Raw genomic sequence first — 20,280 nt, forward strand, 5'->3', positions numbered from 1 at the left:
AGAGAGAGCAAGGATAATTGTGCTCTCTCAGGACTCTGACAGCTGATGGCAAGCTGCATGACTGGGATTCGAATCAGCGATCTTCAGATCATAGTTTCAGCCCTTTAAACTGTCCTTTAAGACTTTAACCATGGGTAGGGTCTTGTGTAGCTGCTCCAATGTGTTCTGTTCTTTAAAAAAAAGGGAGTCAATCCACAAATCTGAATATCATTAAGCTTACCATAAAATTCCTATATGCCACGTCATGGGAACATGAGAACTCAGACTGTGTCCCATGACTTTTTTATCATTTCCCATGAAAGCTAAACCAACGCTGCACTAATTATATGTGATATGTATCCTGTGTTGAATATGATTTGCCTGTTTAAACTGAAAATTCATGCCAGACACCACCAATCACCATTATTTCCATCCTGCATGGTGATGGGAGCACTTGTCATTTCATGTTAACAGAGCGAGTTGCTTTCGCTCTCAAACACTTCCACTTTGTTATAGTACCACTGACAACTGACTATGGAGTATTTAGTAGTGAGGAAATTTCACGACTGGACTTGGTGTACAGGTGCTGCATTCTATCATGGTACCACGCTGGAAATCACTGAGCTCCTGAGAGCAACCCATTCTTTCACTCATGTTTGTAGAAGCAGTCTGCATGCTGAGGTGCTTGGTTTTATACACCTGTGGCCATGAAAGGGATTGTAACCCGTGTCCAGTGATTTGGATGGGAATTTAAAGGGCTTGCTGCTAGCGTCTTGGTGCCAGATACTGTAGGACATTTCCAGAAGTCTTGTACAGTGACACATGGAGAACCAACCACGTATAAGTCAGTTGGACAAGTTTGGAATGTTTGAAATGTGAATCGTTCTGGCTCATCAGTACCCAGTACTCAAAGCATTAACACACAGCTGCTTTACACTAACAACACATTTACTGTTTCCTTCATTTAAAAAGTAACAGTACGGCAGTAACATTTCCAAAGAAGCCCAGTGTCCTAACAGTTCGAACCAGCATTGTGTGATAGAGCAGCTTTTCTGAGACATATGGCTGTATGGAGGGAGGAGCGAGGAGTGAGTCATGTTTTAGATGAGAGCACTGTGAGAGAATGTGTGGTGTTTTATGTTTTTTTCTGGTGATGAAACTCAGGTTGAGGAATGTAAAGTTGGCTTCTGTGGAAAAAAGACCTTATGGATGAACTGATGTCATAGGGAATTTTTCTTAGCATAGGATTGTTTTCTCAGTGGGTATTTTAAGATTCGCAGGATGGTGTAATGATTCTTAGTCATATAATATTGCACACATTTGTATTAATCATTTCTTTTTTTGAAATGAAACCCTTTACATGTATTGAATTTGATTGTTCTGGTTCCCCAAAGATGGAATAAGCCTAGTCATAGACTATATTTTATCCTCAATAAAAAATCTCTTTTTAAAATGCTGTGTAGTTCAAATATAGGCAGACTCAACCAGTAAATGCTGTTCTTTTAAGCATATTTTATCTTATTTGAGAGGCAGATCCCTGCCTTTACCAAAATAAGACGTATAAAATACTGAACGCTATAAATACCATACACAACAAAAAAATACAGCATATAATAGTCAGAGTTGGTATCTGTATTGGTACTCTGTATCAGCAGGCACTTACAAATCTGACATTGGTGTCAGTATCTAAAGGGAAAAAGTGGTATCAGTTTATTTTTAGTCCAATGGTATGTGTATTCATACCTGTCATTCTATCATGAAGTTACACAGACAATAAACTGTAGGCACTATTGGACTAAATACAGTACTTTAACCCTTGTGTGGTGTTTGGGTCTGTGGGACCCCCCCCCCCCCCCCCCCCCACACACACACATTTATATTACATACAGTAATACAGGGTTAATAAACATTGCTTCATTTGTAAATTTGAAACTAAACAAATTTTCTTCTCATATCTTGAGTTTAATTCATTTTCTTTTACATTTTATTAAAAAACTAATAGAAAAAAGGAGCACTTTTTAAAAGAAATGTAACATAAAAAAGGTAAAGGGCAAATATTAACCATGTAAGCTGTTTATATTGCTTGCAATTTAGGTGAAGCAAGCATGTGTAAATCATTTTAATGTAGAATTGCTTAATTTTGCTGAATTAAATACAAGTAACAAAGTAAACGAATAACAAAAATATGAACACCACAACAGGGTTAAGCTTAAGTATTGTGTGAACTGTACTGATTTAGAAGTATTGCAATAGTACCTGTAATCTTGTTTGTCCCCCTCACCTTTCCTGGGCCTTTCTCATGTATCATATCTCTCTCCCTCTCATTGTAGTGTGTAGAGAGATAGAGAGACTTGTACATTTGTTTTATCTTGCTTTATTCTTTATTTCCCACAATTGTTACTTTTGGATTTAAAATGTCTAAAAGTAAACAATTATTTCACTGATGATCTGCTTCTAATATCCTATTTACACTCAGCAAATCATGGAGGATTGGACGAGATTGATGTCGGAAACTTACTGAAAACCTGCTATCATTTACACTTTAACACACTACATGTTTTATGAACTAGAAAGCTATATGGCTCTAGATGGAAAGAACTCTAACCCACAGAACTGTCTGTTGGCTCCAAAGTAAGTTTGAACAGTGTAAACTGTAAAGCTATTATTAAATAACCTGTTTGTGTGCTCACAAGTTTTTAAATTATTCACCTACACTCTTACTAAACCTTTAGTCTAAATATTATAAATCTCAAATAACATCTTGACCTGATCTTGTCGTCTGAATGCTGTTTTAAAATCCTGACCTGTGCTTTATCAGCCTCTTCTCTCAGAGGGAAAGGATGTTTGAGATGTTTGAGCCAAAAGCACCTAAGGCACAGAATATATCATATGGTACATTATTATTAAATATAAGCAGTTGGTAAGGTCAAATGACTTGTGTTTCACAATTCAGGAAAATTACAATACTGAAAAAGAGCTGATTCAGTTAGGTCACAACATTGTTTTTGAAAGAGCAAACAGACTTGTGAATACCATGGTTATTAAAACTGTTTTTTTTTTTAATATCACAGAAAATCCAGTCATATCTGTTCTGAAGTATCAATATTGAACACCTGAGAGTGCAAAAGCTGTCAAAAGCCGTACACATGCATTTGTGGACAAGCTGAGAGATTTAGCAGCAGCATCTGAAGTGAGAGAAGCATGTGGTCTGAGGCAGTAGTGAAATAGTACAGGATTTTATACTAATATTATATGGTTAAGCAGAGTTACACAGTTCTGGAGTGAGCTCCTCCAAAGTTCCATAGTGCAGTAGCAGCGTCCTCGCATTATAGTATTAAGAGCATCTAGATGATTCTAAAGCTGCTATTATTATGCAGTTAAATCGACGGCATTTTTCTGTGCCAGATCTCTCGTCTAGCTGCGTCTGGCGTGTCTGTGGCGTTCTTGAATTTTAAATAAAGCAACAGAAGCAGCCAATCATCATTTCAAGATTTTAATCAACCGCATTGCAATCTATAGTTCTATAAATCCGTGTTTTGCCATTTTCTGCATTTGTAATGTAGCAGTCTACTCTCCCCCGATTGGCTAAATGCAGTGCCACGATTGTCTTCATTTGCATTAAGTTGATCTCCTCTGTTGAACTTTCTTCACGGATGGCGAGGCTGTGTTTAACGCAACGCAACTCATAATTCACAGGGTAAGGCTTTGGATCTCTCCTTTTAAATTAATAGAATTACAATAAACAATTAACAATACATTAAGTATTTCACACTACAGGCTGTATTTACTACCTTAATGGGGGGGTGATATACTGCAGTCAGTTGGCTGTAAATGCTAAGGCTGTTTATGCTCTTGTCTTTTTAATGGACTTTTCATAGCGAGCATGAACATATGCATGTTGAGGAATTTTGCTCAAATGCCCACATGTGTGAACAATGTGGCCAGATTAATTATCTCTACTTTCCCTTTATTTGCTTGTTCTGCTGTAGTATACAACTTATAATATTACAAAATTACCAGAGAGGGACCAATTATTTAATTTCCTCTCTAAATGCTAACATGTCCAGTGCTTCTCCTCTCATTTTAAGCTGTTTATATCCTTCTGCCGCACTTCTGCTGTTCGAGCAGGCCGTCAGTGTGGCCATGTGTTAGTGATAATTCTGTATTTAAGAGCAATTCATTGGGATTGTTTTTGTTTTCCGTTCTGTTCTGAAATGCTAAAGTGTGACTCTTTGATGTGTGAGCTCGGAGCTTTGCATAAGGGCAGAAAAGACTTCAACCGGGCCGCTCGAGCTGGCACCGCGCTCCACGTTGGAATGGCTCGATTTTGCATTTTTGAAGACTAGGCTGGTGACAGCTGCATCTAATGGCACTAACAAAGGCTTTATTTATTCGGTTGCGATGCAGCGAGCATCAGTAAGCCATCGCGGCTTCCCCCGAGCCATGGTGGCGGACGGCATGTCGGAGGCATGTTTTCCGAAAGTCCATCTGTTCTGAAGTACGAGCCTGTACATGATCAGAACCAGCCTCGTAAATTTTTATTATGACAATGATCGGATAAGTACGATGCACGATAGAGTAAGCAAATGCGCCATTAAGTAGGCTTGTCCCTGTGGAGGCATTCCAGTGGCATTCTGTGGCATGCAATCATCATCAGCAAATTCTGCATAGAAATATATTTAATACAGTGCAAAAACCTACTTTTGAGAAATCTAGTAAAATCATTTATTAAGCTAAATCTAAATATAGAGGAGCAAATAATACAATAATAATAAATACAAAATAAATAAGAAACAATTGTTTGTTGTTTAATTATTAACGTGTGTCCAGCAATATCTTTAAGGAAGGCAAGCAGTTATTTTGATCTCTCTCTGTGTCATTAAAGTAAATGAGGTGAGCTGCTGGTGGAACTGAACTAATTCATACAATGTCTGAACATTACATTCTAATAACTTTACTGAGCCACAGCACATTCTTACGCATGTTTATTCTAATGTTATATAGAGTTAATTACAGGTAGACACTCTCATTGACTACTGACTATGGCTATATGTTTTTTATGTTGTATAAAGTTAATTACAGATAGACACTCTCACTGACCTCTGCCTTTATGTTTATTTGGGTTTATTATCATGCTATATAGAGTTAATTACAGGTAGACACTCTCATTGACTACTAACTATGATTATATGTTTTTTATGTTGTATAAAGTTAATTACAGCTAGACACTCTCACTGACCTCTGACTTTATGTTTATTTGGGTTTATTCTCATGTTATATAGAGTTATTTACAGGTAGACAGTCTCCCTGATAAATGACTTTATGCTTATTTGGGTCAGTTTCCAGACAGGGATTAAGCCTATAATATAGTATATGAATAGGCTTATATATAAATATAATATAGTACATATATAGGCGTAATCCCTGTCTGGGACCTAACAGTTAGACACACTTCTGCATTGATGTCTAATCTAGTATCACTGGTGTTGTTTTGCCATAGAGTGGTTTTAATAACATATCTAGGTTATATTAAATAAAATTAATTGCTCTATGCTTTGTATATACTTCCAGTCTGCACTTGTTTTTATGTCAAAAAACTACAAAAACATAATGAACAATTGAAAGGAGGACTAAACACAACGCAATAAAATTTTACCAATTTTAAATCATAAAAAAATACCTCATCCTTTTTTCACAGATAGGTATAAAGGAAGGAAAAGGGTTTAATATTTGCATTTTTAACAGAATTTTTTTCTCTGTATTTCTCTCTATCTCAGGTTATCCGGTTCTTTGCTGTCTCCCGGGATTAGTCCTCTGAAGGCGGCTCCGTCTCCTCCCTCTGCTCTGGTGGAAAAGCAGCAGAACCTGCCCTCCACCCAACAGCACCAGCAGCACCAGCTCCATCCACACCACAAGCCCTACTCTACCTTCCACAGCCTCCCCAGCACTGAAGGTACAGTCCCCAGCTCACCCCCCTGATCTGTCCTACTCTGTATGTTCATTATTCAGTGGTTAAGGTCCTTAGACCTTATCTTAATCAGTTAATTGACCTGTATGTACTGTAAATCTGAGTTACTGTAAGCTACTAACTGAAGCCACGTTCTGAGCTCTCCTCTCTGTGTTTGTGTTTCAGCAGATTACCGAGGAAACTTCCAGAGCTGCTTCCACTTTGGGGATAATTACAGAGTGGAGCAGAACATCAGCAACGTCCACCTCCCCACTGAGTCCCACAGCTTCAGCACACACCAACACAACGGCTTCCACACCAGCTGCTCCACCACATCCTCCACAGGTACACACTCTATCACTACATTAGCCCTTTAAACTCATGGCTTAATATTCAGTTTTATTCTTCAAGGTCAGCATAAAATACACAGATCTTAAATTAGTTTTATCTCCTCAAAGGTTTTTTTTCTGAGCTTGGAAGTAGTTTGGTTCACCTTGGACCCTTCTACCTCATGCTACTTTACTCTAACTTGTTGTACCTCACACTACTTAGCTCTACCTCGCTTCACCTCAATCCACCTCGCTTTTCCTCAATCTACCTCAATCTCACTCTATCTTGCTGTACCTCGTTATGTCATATGAGCACAGCGTTTATTGGGAACAATCCTTATAAACTCATCATGAGACGATTGATCACTGGTTGAAATACTAAAGGGAGATCTCAGAACATTCAACCTTGGGTCTGTATATCGTCACCGTCCAATGGAAAACACTTATCTCCAAAACAGCAACTTTGCAGGAGAAAGAAAAAACCTTGTAAACTTTCAATGGAAGTCAATGTAAAAAAGTTCATTCAAAAAAGGTCATTTTGAGGAGTTTCTATTGGTCCATTCATCAATAAATTTTGGCACAGTGTAAGAGAAAGTTTGTCTGTTCAAATTATGTAGTAAACTAAAAATCGACAAAAATGGAGATGAGTGTTTTTCACAGGACAGTGACAATATGGATTAAATAAAATCCCCCCAGAGGACAATCAGCATGTTAGAGGGGGTAGAATCTGCGAATGTGGAGATCTGCACAAGTGCAGTAGCCAGAACAAGCTAAAAAAAATCATGTTTAGTGATTACTGAGCCAAACACTGCAAACAGTTCCTAATTTTTTTTTTAATAAGTTTTTGAAACTGTAATCTGACCTTCAGTTTCCAGTAGTTTGGTGTCTTCTATTTTGTATAGAGAGATAACTGCCACTGGCATTACAAAGATGGTCGCCAATGAACAGATCTGTCTATAAGGACTATAGGTTTAAAGCCCACCAAGATTGAGCTGTGGAATAGTCCAGTATTTTTGGATGAGATGAGTTGAAGAGAAGGGGGTGAGGTGGGGTAATGATCTACAAACATCCTCACTGTCAACACCCTTTTGTCATTAAATCCAATCAATTCCTCACAGCAGTGCTCTAAAAGCTAGTACAGACCTTTTCTGGACAGTAGAGACAAGTATTTAAACAAAAGCATTATAAATTATTTAGATTTTGTATTAAACATACATTAAAAACAATGTTCCAATACTTTTGTCCATATTGTGAACAAGTGATTAAAAAGTGGATATTTTAAAAATAACCTTTACCTCGTCTTTTTCTGGTGTGTGTAGGTTTCAGTTTGTTGCCGGACCTCAGTGGGACAGTGTCCCAGTTCACCCCGAGCCCAGAGGACAGCGTTTTCTTCCAGCTGGGCAGCTTCGAGCGCAGCCTGAGCCAAATGAACTCTGTATATACCGAGACGTAGAACACATTAGACGGAGACCAGCCTTCCTCCACCTGATCAGCATTCACCATTCTCTCTTCCTCTCTGATCCAGCGGCGCATCTGTATCTGTGGTGGCCTCCCATTCTGTATTATATCTATTCAGATATTTTCAGGATTTCACTATTTTACCAGCATTTGTAGCATAATATCACTGTCCGGCTGGGTCACCTGTTTGCTAAACTTCAAAATGGTTCTCTATATTGTGATGTGATGGGATGGTAATTGATATTAAATCTATAGCACAGTGATCATACCTCATCAGTTTGGCACAGTGTGCACAGTTTCTCACATTTACTTTGACTTGTGTTCCATTGCAGACAGTATGAATTCATGATTTGTATGTTCAACTCAAATTCATTTTTAATATAGATCCATTCCTGCATTTCAGACCAACAACACATTCCAAAAAGTTTCTTCATTTTCTTATGTTGCTATAAGTGTTTCAGCTGTTATTTTGCCCCAATCTTCCTGCAAACAAATCTTAGGGTGGGGCGCCAAGTAGTCCAGCGTTCTAAAGCGCTGCCACTATGAGCGGGTGTTCGCAGCTTTGCCATCAAGCTGCCGGCGCTCAAAGGGAGCAAAATTGGCCCTGCTTCCTCCGGGTGGGTAGATGGCGCTCTCTCCCCACATCACTCCTAGGGTGATGTCTGCAGCACAGGGCGTCTGTGAGCTGATGTATCAGAACCGAGCCGCTGCGCTTTCCTCCAAGCGAGCTGGCTGCTCAGCAATGCTGCATCAGCAGCAGCTCGAAAAGAAACGGTGACTTCACATGTATCGGAGGAAGCCGATAGTCTTCACCCTCCTGGTGTTGGGGCATTACTAATGATAGGGGGAGTCCTAACAAGTGGGTTGGGTAATTGGCTGTGTAAATTGGGGAGAAAAGAAAAAAAAAACTTGGGGTGTACAACAGTATGGTTGCATTTTCCATTTCAAAATTTCCCACACATTCTCTATTGGGGACAGGTAAAGACACCAGGCAAGACAGTCCAGTGTCCTGTACTGTGTGCAACATGTGGTTTTGCTCATGCTAAAAAATTGATTGACGTCCCTAAAAAATATGAGTCTTGAATGTATCTCAATGTGTAGCTCTATGATCTCAGTATGAAGCTGAATCATTAATTCTGCATCACAGGAGTGTTCTGACACCCCTCTTACCATGACAGATCCTGGCTTTTGGATTTGTTACTGATAACAGTCTGGATGGTCCTTTTTGTCTTTGGTCCAGAGCTCACAGCACCCGTTTATCCCAAAAAAAGATCAGGAATACTGATTAATTTGACCACAATACACGTTTCCACTGAATTCCTGAGAAGTTGATGCTTCTGGACATGATTAAAATAAAGGTTTAATCATATTATGCACTGTAAATGGATAAATATGCAAGAACATATTTGCTCATCAAAGACTGGATACTGCTTTTGTATCAAATCACGATAACAATCACCTGTATGATATCACATTTCATTTACATAATTTGCTATCTCACTACCACCCCTCGTCAACTTTTTTTGAACGTGTTACAACACTACTGAAATGCAGGACTGCGAAAATGGATGTATATTAAAAAAACAAATTAAGCCAAGCAGATAAAACATGGTATATATTGGGTTCATACTCTCTATGAACTCAAACTAATAAAAGTTAAAGTACATGTTAGAAACACTGCATTTATTGCCATTTTCCATACTGTCCCATGTTTTTTCTGATGTAGGTTTGTAATTGTAAAACGTGTGCATATGTTAAACCTGTCAGATGGACATGAACAGCTTTAATCCTTTAATCCAGTCTTCCTGTAAATTACACACCAGCACGCACAACACATTTACAGGCTCAGTCTGAACAGTAAACACTATTAGTGCTGGTTGTATTTATATTTATTTAAATTATATTCATTTTTGGTGTTATAAAAGAAATATGATAGGAGAGATCTAAAAGAAAAATGGTCTTACATTCTCAGTATATTCTAATAATGCTTTGCTCCAAAACTCCAAAAACGGATCATTTTAGTCACAAAAAAACATTATTTTTTGTATTACTGTGCCTTAAAGGCCGATATATGAAATATGTAAATGACATCCATTCTGATTGGTTGCCCTGTATTGTGGCTTGTTCAGAAAGCAGTCCGGGCTGAAACATTCTTTATAACTCTTGAATGAGTTTTAAAATGTTTAACTTGGATCAAATTGGGATCAAATTAAACTGCTGTAAGCAGAAAAAGTGGATACGTTGGTTTTTAAACCGTTACTAATGTTTACATCAAGTGCTTTCACTTTAAATAAGGAAAGAAGTGAGGAAATGTGGGGTCTGTTCCAATTGCATGTTAATTAATAACACTAGCTAGTGTTTGACTACATAGTAGTATGTAGTAAATAAATATGGAAGTTATAGTATAAGTATACTCAAACATTGCTGATACATACTTTTACTGTTTTTCCATCGTCACTAAATTCTGTACCAGTTGGAACTAGTTAGTCAGGTTACATTTGGTATTAGTGTGAAATTGGGACACAGCCTTAGATTTCTGAGATTTTGGCCCTTTAACTGAATAGTGAGCTGCATTATAGAGATATCGATATTCACAGTGAGGAATATAAATCATATCAGAAACAAAATCCATCAGTATTAAAGCCCTCATACTCCTCACAACCCACCTCTCTCTGTCTCTCTTTATCACTCTCTCTCTCTCCCTGTTTCTCCCTATTTCTCTTACTCTGTTTCCCTATCTCTCTCGTTTCTTCTCTTTTAATCTCTTTCTTTTATTCTATTTGTCTCTCTGTCTCTGTCTCCCTGTCTCTCTCTCTTTTCCTCTCTTTTTCTGTCTCTTTTAATTTCCCTCTGTCTCTATATCTCTTTCTGTTTTCCTTTCTGTCTCTCTGTTCGCTTTCTCTCTTTGTCTCTCTCTTGAATGAAGTGTAGATTATCAGTATTTAGTGTTGCTGTGTTTTTTTTTTTTCTGTGAATGTTTGTTTGTGATGTTTGTGTTGCGTTGTGTTTGTTCTTTTCCAGATGATCTGGTTTGATTATTTTATAAAAGGCTGATGGGTATTATCATCAATATTATTAATATCCACAGAACTCCTACCAGATGTATAAAATGTATAGTTTGTTTAAATATTAATTATTATGCGTCACTCTGTCACGTCTCAGAAAATAAAGTTCTCAAATATTACACGTTTGTCCTAGTGTATTCATGTTAGTGCTTTAAAGTAGCAAAATACATTCAAATAATTAAAGATATTTAAATTAAGTAACATTAATAAACTTTAATGTAGCTACGCAAGTTTTCAAGAATAAAGTGCGGATTAATGTGAATAAACATCTGCTGGATGTGCATCTACACACAGCCTCAGCTAAAATCAGTGGTGGAGCAACACTGCCCTCTAGTGGAGGAAACATTTACAGCAAAATTACACAATTTCTCCCCTTTCCAACATTAAGTTTATTAGCCAAAATGTTGTGTCATATGTTCATCTACTTTCTACAATTATCAATGTCATTTTTACGAATGATTAAATACCTACTATGTACTATGTGTTCACTATTATTTATTAATGTATTATTTAGTAGCCCGCAATAAATCTACTATGCACTGTTCTATTATTTTAATTTATTTGTAATATGTATCTATTGTAAAGTACTGTAAAATAATGTGTAATTATAAGGAGTGTGATTAGTGATAAATGTTTGATTTAATTTATGGTTAACAGGGGTTAGTTTAAGGGGATAGTTGGTAAGTAAGTCAGACTGAATTTATCAGAGCAGATAATGCTAAACTCTAATGATAAGCAGTGTTACTGGTACTGGTTTTAATATGTGTGATGATTGGAGAGGTTTGGTTAATTATAGATAATAAATAAATATTTTGCAGATGCTGCATGTTGCAAAAGTAATAGGATAAAGTGAGCATTTCCCTTTTGTGTCAACCAGTAAAAAGTAAAAAAAAAAAAAAGGAATATTGCACATCTAACAATATATATTGTGCAGCCTTACTGTTTATAATGCAAATATAACCTGTAATAGATTTCTCTTATCTATTTATAAAGCTTATCTATTTTATTTTATTTTATTTTATTTTATCTTATCTATTTCTCTTATCTATTTATACACAGGCTGTGAGGTATCAGTGTGATGTAATAACAGATTACCTGGATTCATGATAAGAATCTCTGCAGGTAACAAAGCAAATCCAGAGTCAGAAACCTGATTCTCAACCGTCTGTCCAGAAATCCTTCATTTGGCTGCAAATCTGGTTTTACTGGTGTGCAAAAATACAGGCTATTAAAACAGCTCTATTGTGCCCTCTAGTGAATATGCACTATGAAGATGCAGAATGTTAACTTATTTAAACTTTAAAAAAAGATTTTTTTAAGTATTTCTTGCTGTCCAATCAAAAACAAGTATCTCCTTTTTTGTAGATTTTTTTTTTGTTTTAGTTTACTACATCATTTGAACAAACTTACACCGTCGACATTTTCTGATAAATGGAGAAATGCTTTTTACGTTGACATCCATTGAAAGTTAAAATGTTTTATCTCTTTCCTGTTAAACTTTGTAATGTTGTAATGTTTTGCAGTTGCAGTTTTTCACTGGAAAGAGACAAACTGCAGATTGCCACCTGAGGTTCTATTTTGTAGTACATAAATGTGTCAAATGGTACAGCATTAAAGTTTACTCTAGTATTTAGTATAAAAACATTCTATCTCCAAACAAAGCAACTTTACAGAAGAAGAAGAAGAAATCTCCTAAGTTTCAATGGGAGTCAATGTAAATCCAAGGTCTGTTTTATTGCAAGTCGTTTTAAACATTTCTTTTGATCTATTCATCATTAAAAAAATGATAGAATTTAAAAAAATTCCAGAATCAGATTACGGCAAGAAATCAATCAATAATGGCAAAAATGCAGATACAAGATTTTTACACCTTCATTGTTTCTCCCAAATTTAAAGCCATAGAAAATAAAACAGGTTCATATTGCTTTTGCTGAAACACCCATACAGTCACACTGTGACACAAAACTCCTGTATCCAAAATGTTAATTCATTTTTAAACATTTCTACTCGCCAATAAAGAACAGAATGATTGGCCGTCGCTGTAACTGTGGTACTAATGGCTTTGGTTGCAAAAGTAGTTACACCCAGAAGGAAGTGTGGGAGATTAAATGTTAAGACTTTTAAGATGATTATGGGTTCATAACCCCTGATCATATTTATTGAGCTACACAAACATACATATCCAATAGCATCTCAAAACATTTTGTATTTGGGATAGGTCGGTCTAGTGATGCAACTGGCCATGGTACAGTGTCTGTGCAGTATGTGGACGAGCACTGTCCTGCTGGAATCGAGCACCAGAGTGTGTGTTCAGAAATGGAAGGTTCACTGGTTGCAGGACCTCATTAACGTAACTCAGCGCTGTTAAAGTTCCGGTAATGAAGAGCTGGCATTGTATGAAACTGCACCTCACACCATGACACCAGAACCCTGTGGATGTGTGACAAACTACAGCAAACCGTTGATCTTGGTGCTGATCGTGGTGGCTCCACACATGGATTCATTGGTCGTATCCACCAAGACAAAAGTGGGACTTATCACCCACCAAGTGTCATTTCTATTGGTTAATTCTTTCTGAGTGCAACTTTAATTTTTGGTGATGTGTGTAAATTCACTGTTTCCGCAGGTCCCTGTGCAGAAGTGTTGAGAGGAAGTGTGGAGGGGTCGATTTGGGACGGTCAGGGACTGTTCCGGTCTGTTAGGAGCGTTTGCTCTTCCGGCTGATGTAGCTCTGGTAGTAGAAGTTGCTGAAGAGCAGGATGAGGGTGATGCAGTAGGCGAACACCACCGTGTTCATGGAGTCGGGGAAATCACACTCGGTGAACAGGTTATAACCAGTGTGTGTGGTGAGCAGGACAAACTGGAGCTGAAAAAAAAAAAATTAAAGATCAGACGCACCTTAAAATACAGCCTGAGAAATCTAAATGAATGATAAATAAATAGTAATAGTAAATGTACCTGTCATCTATTTGCTCTTGAGGAAATATGCACAGTTATCAGATCATTAAGGTACAACATGCATAATATGTCCAAATATTGTAGACACTTCTTTTAATCAAGGTATTTTTATTATTATTATAATTTTTTACACATATATATTTTTAACTGAACATAGAATTGAACATAACATACATTCTGTCCCTCTCTCTGTTTCCCCCCACCCCCAGACCTGCTTCAATCAATCATAACATATATACAGTCCATAAATATAATGAAGGCTATTTTAAATATCACATCACTCCATCATACCATGAACAATTAAGGGATATACACACAATTGGGCAAATCTATGTGCCCAACTTCTCTATATAGGTCAGAAACCCTTGCCATATTGTGTAAAATTCACAATATAAACTTCACTTATCCACTGAGAGAAAGTAGGGGGAACAGGATCCTTCCATATTGTAGACACTTCTAATTAATATATCGTCGGTGTCCAATGAAAAACACTTTTCTCCAAAACAGCAACTTTACAGGAGAGAGAAAAAAAAACTTGTAAACTTTCAATGGAAGTCAATGTAAAAAGAGTTTATTTCAGGTCATTTTGAAGAGTTTCTATTGGTCCATTCATCAATAAATTTTGCCCCAGTGTAAGGGACAGTTCATCTGTTCAAATTATGTAGTAAACTAAAAATCGACAAAAATGGAGATTTTTTTTTTATTTTTTTTTTGGACAGCGACGATATTCAGATAGAGATACAGATGTGCAAATGCATACATACACACAAGTATGTGAATCCTTTGGGATTATACTTGGATTTGTGCATAAATTGGTCATTAAATGTGTTCTGATCTTCATATTGCAGCAAGTCACAGCAATAGACAAACACAGTCTGCTTAAACTAATACCACACAAAATTAAATGATATGTTTGCATGTTTTTTATTGAACACAACATGTTAACATGTATTACAGTGAGGGAGGAAAATATTATGTGAATCTTTGGATTTAATAACTGGTAGATCCTCCTTTAGCAGCAAAAACCTCAACCAAACCAAACATTTCCTGTAGAAGCAGAACCTGGTGAAGTGTATAAGGGAGGTGTATTTACCAGCTGCAGGGAGGTGAGGTAGCGTTTCCACCACAGATACTTCTGCATGTGAGGCCCCAGAGCCGCCAGCCCATAATACGAATACATCACAATGTGCACAAAGGTGTTCAGCAGCCCGATGAAGAACGCTGCACGCACACACACACAGAGAGAGAGAGTGGTCACATACAGAACACAGAGCCTTTTACACAGAGCTGTAGTCTGTGTGTTCTGTTCTGTAAATAAACAGCACTGTTCAGTGACACCACACACACAGACAGACGTACACTGTCCGCCGGCTACATATTTGACCCCAGCCCACCAGTTGAAGATCATGGTGCCGTGGTGGTATATGTGCAGGAAGGTCAGCTGACTGTTCTTCTTCCGTAAAATAAAAAAGACCTAAGGAACACAAACAAAAAAAAACAGTGTGAACAAAAGAGAAAACATTCTAGAACACTGAATGAGAAATAATAATCCACAACACTGTGAATAGGAAAGAAGACAACATTCTAGAACACTATGAATGAGGGAGAGAACATTAAAATAAAGCAAATATTCTAGAACACTGTGAATAAGAGAGAGTGTATTTTAGAACACTGTGAATAACAGAATAATCTACAACACTGTGAATAAGAGAGTGTGTATTTTAGAACACTGTGAATAAAAGAGCATTCTAGAACATTGTTAATAATAGAATAATCTAGAACAGTGTAAATGAGAGAATATTCTAGAACACTGTGAATAAAATAACAATCTAGAACACTGAATAATATAGAGTGTATTCTAGAAAACTGTGAATAAGAGACAGAGCATTCTAGAACACTGTGAATAAGACAGCATTCTAGAACACTGTGAATAAGAGAGTATTCTAGAACACTGTGAATAAAAGAATAATCTAGAACACTGTGAATAAGAGAGAGTGTATTCTAGAAAACTGGGAATAAGAGAAAGCGCATTCTAGAACACTGTGAATAAGAGAGTATTCTAAAATACTGTAAATAAAAGAATAATCTAGAACACTGTGAATGGAAGAGAATATTCTAGATCACTTTGAATAAGAAATAATTTTCTTAAACATTGTGAATAAGAGAGTATTCTAGAACATTGTAAATAAGAGAGTATTCTAGAACACTCTGAATAAAAGAGAATATTCTAGATCACTTTGAATAAGAAAGAATACTCTAGAATATGGTGAATAAGAGTATTCTAGAACACTGTGAATAAAAGAGAATATTCTAGAACACTGTGAATAAAAGAGAATATTCTAGAACACTGTGAATAAGAGAGTATTGTAAAATACTGTAAATAAAAGTATAATCTAGAACACTGAATAAAAAAATAATCTAGAACACTGTGAATAAGAGAGCATTCTAGAACACTGTGAATAAGAGAGTGTATTCTAGAAAACTGTGAATTAGAGACAGAGCATTCTAGAATATTGTGAATAAGAGAGTATTCTAAAATACTGTGAATAAAAGAATAATCTAGAACACTGTGAATGAAAGAGAATATTCTAGATCACTTTAAATAAGAAAGAATAGTCTAGAACATTGTGAATAAGAGCGTATTTTAGAAAACTGTGAAGAGTTAAGAACATTATACAAGAGAGGAGCACATTTAATAATGTTTCACTTTTCAACAGTTAGGAAAATTCTAGATTTCTCTAGCTAGAAACATTTTATGATTTATATACGTACTTCTATCCCATGACTTTTCACATCTGAGTGTTTTTAACAGTTTGTTAATGTGCGTTTGAATACTTTATCATTAGTTACTCTATAATAGAAAAATGTCTTGTTTGATGTAATATTTTATATCACACCTCAGTCACCTTGGTTTTAGAGGAATTGACAGACTGCTGTATTGTGCTGTTTTGTTGTGTGTTCTGATGTGTTCTAGTACTCACTGTGTCAACAAGCTCTATGACCTTGGAGAAGAAAAACCACCAGCACACACTGGCCATCTGAGAGAGAGAAAACATACATTTAATAAGGATATGCTGGAATGAGACTCCAAATGCGGAGTAGCCCAAGAATTACACAATAATGGATAGACAAATAAATCACAAGTTGATTACACAAAGAGATCTGTGCCAATGTGAGTATTAATGATTAATATTTACCCTCATAGCTAAAGGACTGGTGCTGTAGTCCACAGGCTGACACAGGTAGCTGTAGTTTGACAACCAAGACGTCACTAAAAACTGAATAGAAAAAATATATAAATGTTATTGTAGCACATTACATCCATCCATCCTGACCAATGAGGAGAGAGTGACAGAATCAATGATCTAACATCACCAGCTACATGAACTCACTGTTTCTGAGACTCATGATGATGTATACAATCAAATCCTACTGACAACAATGTTCTGACATCTATTGTAAAGCCGTCTCAGAGTAAAGAGTTTCGAGTTGAAAGTTGTAAAGAGTTTTGTAAAGAGTTTTTCCCCCTTAAAACAGTAAAACAGTAGCAGGGCTCCAGACTAACAACTTCCAATCATCCCAGGGATGATAAAACAAAAAAGCCAGCAAACAGGATGAGATTAAACTTCTATAGGACCCTTTTGGGATGGGGAATTTGCATGTGGTAAAACTGGTTCAATGCAGTTCATGCTGGGTAAAATAATAATGTGACGCTAGCTGTGTTTCGCCATTAGAGTCAACTGTGGAGCTTCAAAAGTGGCAAAGGAATTCAGGGAAACTGCACCACCTGCTGGCTAACACAGGAACCTTTGTTAATAATGTTTTTTTTATATATATAACAGAATATGAACAGTACATATTAAATTGTATAAAGTAAAGAAATTAGCCCATCAGAGAACAGAGAAGACTTTACCTCGTGGAACATGTAGACGGACAGGCAAACCATGGCAAAGTTATAAACTATTAGGACGACTCTTAGGTTTAAGGGTTCTCTGTTCTTCATGAGCTTGGGTCCGATCCAAAGCACACCAAGATAACAGAGAAAAATACATGCTACAGGCACGGGGGAGTACACCAGCAACCAGGGGTCTGTCCTCTTATCTGGAAACAAATAAAAATAAATAAATTTAAAGCAGTTTTATGTGACATACAAAAATGGGAAAATAGGAATTGTTTGCAGCTGTGCTCCTCCTAAAGGTGGGGAGTGTAATTTACTTTTACTCACTGCAGTAAATACAAATCACATGCTGTACACATGCATTTGTTGACAAGCTAAAAGATACATAAGCGGCATCTGAAGCAAGAGAAGCATGTGCACTGAGGCAGTAGTGTAATATTACAGGATTTTACACTAGTGTGACTAGCGTTACACAGGTCTGGAGAGAGATATCACGCATTTCCATAGTAAAGTAACAGCGTTCTGGACACTATTCCACTATTACAGTCTGTGGAGCATCAGCATGATTTTGAAGCTGTTGTTTTCAGGTGAAAGGGATAAATAATGCTGCTTTAAGTAAGAATATATTTATTGTTTGAACTTATCACCATCCCACCTCATCATTCCCCACTTCCCAACTCATCCCATCCAAAAGTATTGGATGGAGCACCATCATTCCAGAGAACACAGTTCCACAGTTCCTCCACTGCTGGGGGGCGTAATACACCTGTAGCCCATGCCTGGCATTAGATTTTGCATGGTACCAATAGGTTCATGATTGTTTATCTGCTCCAGAGAGCCATATTATATTATATTCTTTTCTACAGGGACTAGCACTTGCACATCTACATCTGAGCAACTGGTAACATTTAAAGTAGATGAATAAATGCATTCAAAAGTAGGGTGTCAAAAAAGCATAATGATGAATGACTGGATCATACCTCCATTTTCCAGAATCCACTGGTGCATGGATTCGAATCTCTGCCATGCTGACGCCATCGAGAACACTGAAACAGAACTAACAGGCTGCAATTAAAACCTAATAATCTAACGACTGGCTACTCATATTCAAATTTACAAAAGCACATAAAAATAGTGAATAAAGTTCACTAGGGGGTCACCATTGGTCATTTTACTATGTTAAGCTGATTGCCTTAGTAAACTGCTTTCTCCATGGATAAAACAAAAAAAACAAAACAAATAAATACCAAGTAAATATATGTATATACTATCCCAGTTACAGTTCATTCAAGGTGAAAGTATTTATAGAATAAAAATTCTATATATGTAAAGGATATTTATTGGGATTTATATGTGAGATACAATTCTAATGCATTGTTAAATTCCAGCATGTGTAAATGCATTGTGACCTCCTACAAATACTATATTCCGGAAAGCAAAAGTACGTTAAATCAATGTTAATTTTTCCATCTTTAATGTATACATTAATAGTTACATGCAATGTCAATGCAATGTCATTACTGAATATTTACCCAATATTAAAGAGGAAACCAAATCTTCAACAAACAAAAGGATAGAATTATATATATATATATATATATATATATATATATATATATATATATATATATATATATATATATATATATATGCGCAAAATAATGTTTTTATTTTGTTTGGTTTTCATTTTGGGGCATTTAGTTAGTAATTAATCAATCATGATAATTTATGCTACAATATGTAATTTATTGTAGTTGTGTTCTATATATATATAAAAATAATGAAAAAAAAAAAATATATATATATATATATATATATATATATATATTATTTATTTATTGATTTTTTTTATTGATTTTTTTTACAGTTCCCTAAGAATAAAGTATATCACACCAGTGACAATTAAAAGCATTGAAATCATGAGCTAAGAAGGAAGGAGGAAAAAGGGGACAGTGGACTTAGAATACTAAGTATTATTTAAGTATTTTCTAAAGACCTGTGAAGTAACTTAATTATTCAAAAGCTGGAGACACAAAAATGGACGTTTCCATAAAATGACCCACATTTATTTTGTGTATGGAAGTGATATACGACACAATTAGGTTGCCAGGTGTTGCAATTTTGCCTTTACTCATTGAAAATACAACATGCTAAAAAAACACACGCACAATTTATGGTTATAACTTAAATAAAAACACGCTGCAGTTTATGCAAAAATATATAAACTATAAATAATGCCTTAGGTAACCACTGCCTCACCTTTAAACGAAAGGAGATAAACAAGGTTATGTTATATAAATGACCTGTAGCTGCTCCAACTGTCTCCTCCTGTCATGTATTACCTAATATACACTGATCTATTACTGTTTACACACCACCTTTAATACAATTAGTGCAGAGCCTCGGACCTTCCGAACATTAAGCGAAAATTAATGTTTATATAAACTGTCATCCCTTTCTCAGGTAAACTCACCTAAACCCACTTCACTCCGGCTTCCTCTCCGGTTCTGAACTCCAGTAACTTACTGTCCTAAGACTTTGAACCAAATGTGGACACTCCTATCACATTCTCTCTCTCTCTCTCTCTCTCTCTCTCTCTCTCTCTCTCTCTCTCTCTCTCTCTCTCTCTCTCACACACACACACAC

General features: G+C 36.3%; 2 protein-coding genes across 4 annotated transcripts in view; one reads left to right on the forward strand and one right to left on the reverse strand.

Moving 5' to 3' along the window:
* LOC103028180 (zinc finger protein GLIS1) overlaps positions 1-10,897 on the forward strand; it is a 149,222-nt gene extending 138,325 nt beyond the window's left edge. For both annotated transcript variants that reach the window (XM_022670238.2, XM_049485580.1), the window contains exons 12-14: positions 5,757-5,932; positions 6,116-6,271; positions 7,575-10,897. In XM_022670238.2, the coding sequence (XP_022525959.2) occupies positions 5,757-5,932; positions 6,116-6,271; positions 7,575-7,708 (466 nt within the window). In that variant the 3' untranslated portion in view covers positions 7,709-10,897. The remainder of the gene's footprint in view (positions 1-5,756; positions 5,933-6,115; positions 6,272-7,574) is intronic.
* Positions 10,898-12,896: 1,999 nt separating this feature from the next.
* On the reverse strand, positions 12,897-20,229 carry elovl8b (ELOVL fatty acid elongase 8b). Of its 2 annotated transcripts, none has more exons than XM_007236123.4 (8): positions 20,108-20,229; positions 18,615-18,691; positions 17,650-17,837; positions 16,934-17,014; positions 16,718-16,774; positions 15,096-15,210; positions 14,830-14,957; positions 12,897-13,644 (listed from the first exon to the last, which is right to left on the reverse strand). In XM_007236123.4, the coding sequence occupies exons 2-8, from the start codon at positions 18,670-18,672 to the stop codon at positions 13,477-13,479; spliced, it is 795 nt and encodes a 264-aa protein (XP_007236185.1). In that variant the 5' UTR covers positions 18,673-18,691; positions 20,108-20,229; the 3' UTR covers positions 12,897-13,476. The 2 variants fall into 2 exon arrangements, with proteins under 2 accessions (XP_007236185.1, XP_007236186.1); XM_007236124.4 differs by having other exon boundaries at positions 18,615-18,680; positions 20,108-20,216.
* Positions 20,230-20,280: the final 51 nt, after the last annotated feature.

The sequence above is a fragment of the Astyanax mexicanus genome, chromosome 12, assembly GCF_023375975.1.
Source record: "Astyanax mexicanus isolate ESR-SI-001 chromosome 12, AstMex3_surface, whole genome shotgun sequence".
NCBI classification, from domain to species: Eukaryota; Metazoa; Chordata; class Actinopteri; order Characiformes; family Acestrorhamphidae; genus Astyanax; species Astyanax mexicanus.

What these genes read in the sequence shown, in the direction of transcription:
- elovl8b (XM_007236123.4), bottom strand. Translation starts at nt 18,672, where the DNA reads ATGGCGTCAGCATGGCAGAGATTCGAATCCATGCACCAGTGGATTCTG. An exon ending in CCGTCTACATGTTCCACGAG is followed by an intron (nt 17,015 to 17,649) that starts GTAAAGTCTTCT and finishes TTTTCTATTCAG; the next exon opens with TTTTTAGTGACGTCTTGGTT. An exon ending in ATATGTAGCCGGCGGACAGT is followed by an intron (nt 14,958 to 15,095) that starts GTACGTCTGTCT and finishes GTGTGCGTGCAG; the next exon opens with CGTTCTTCATCGGGCTGCTG.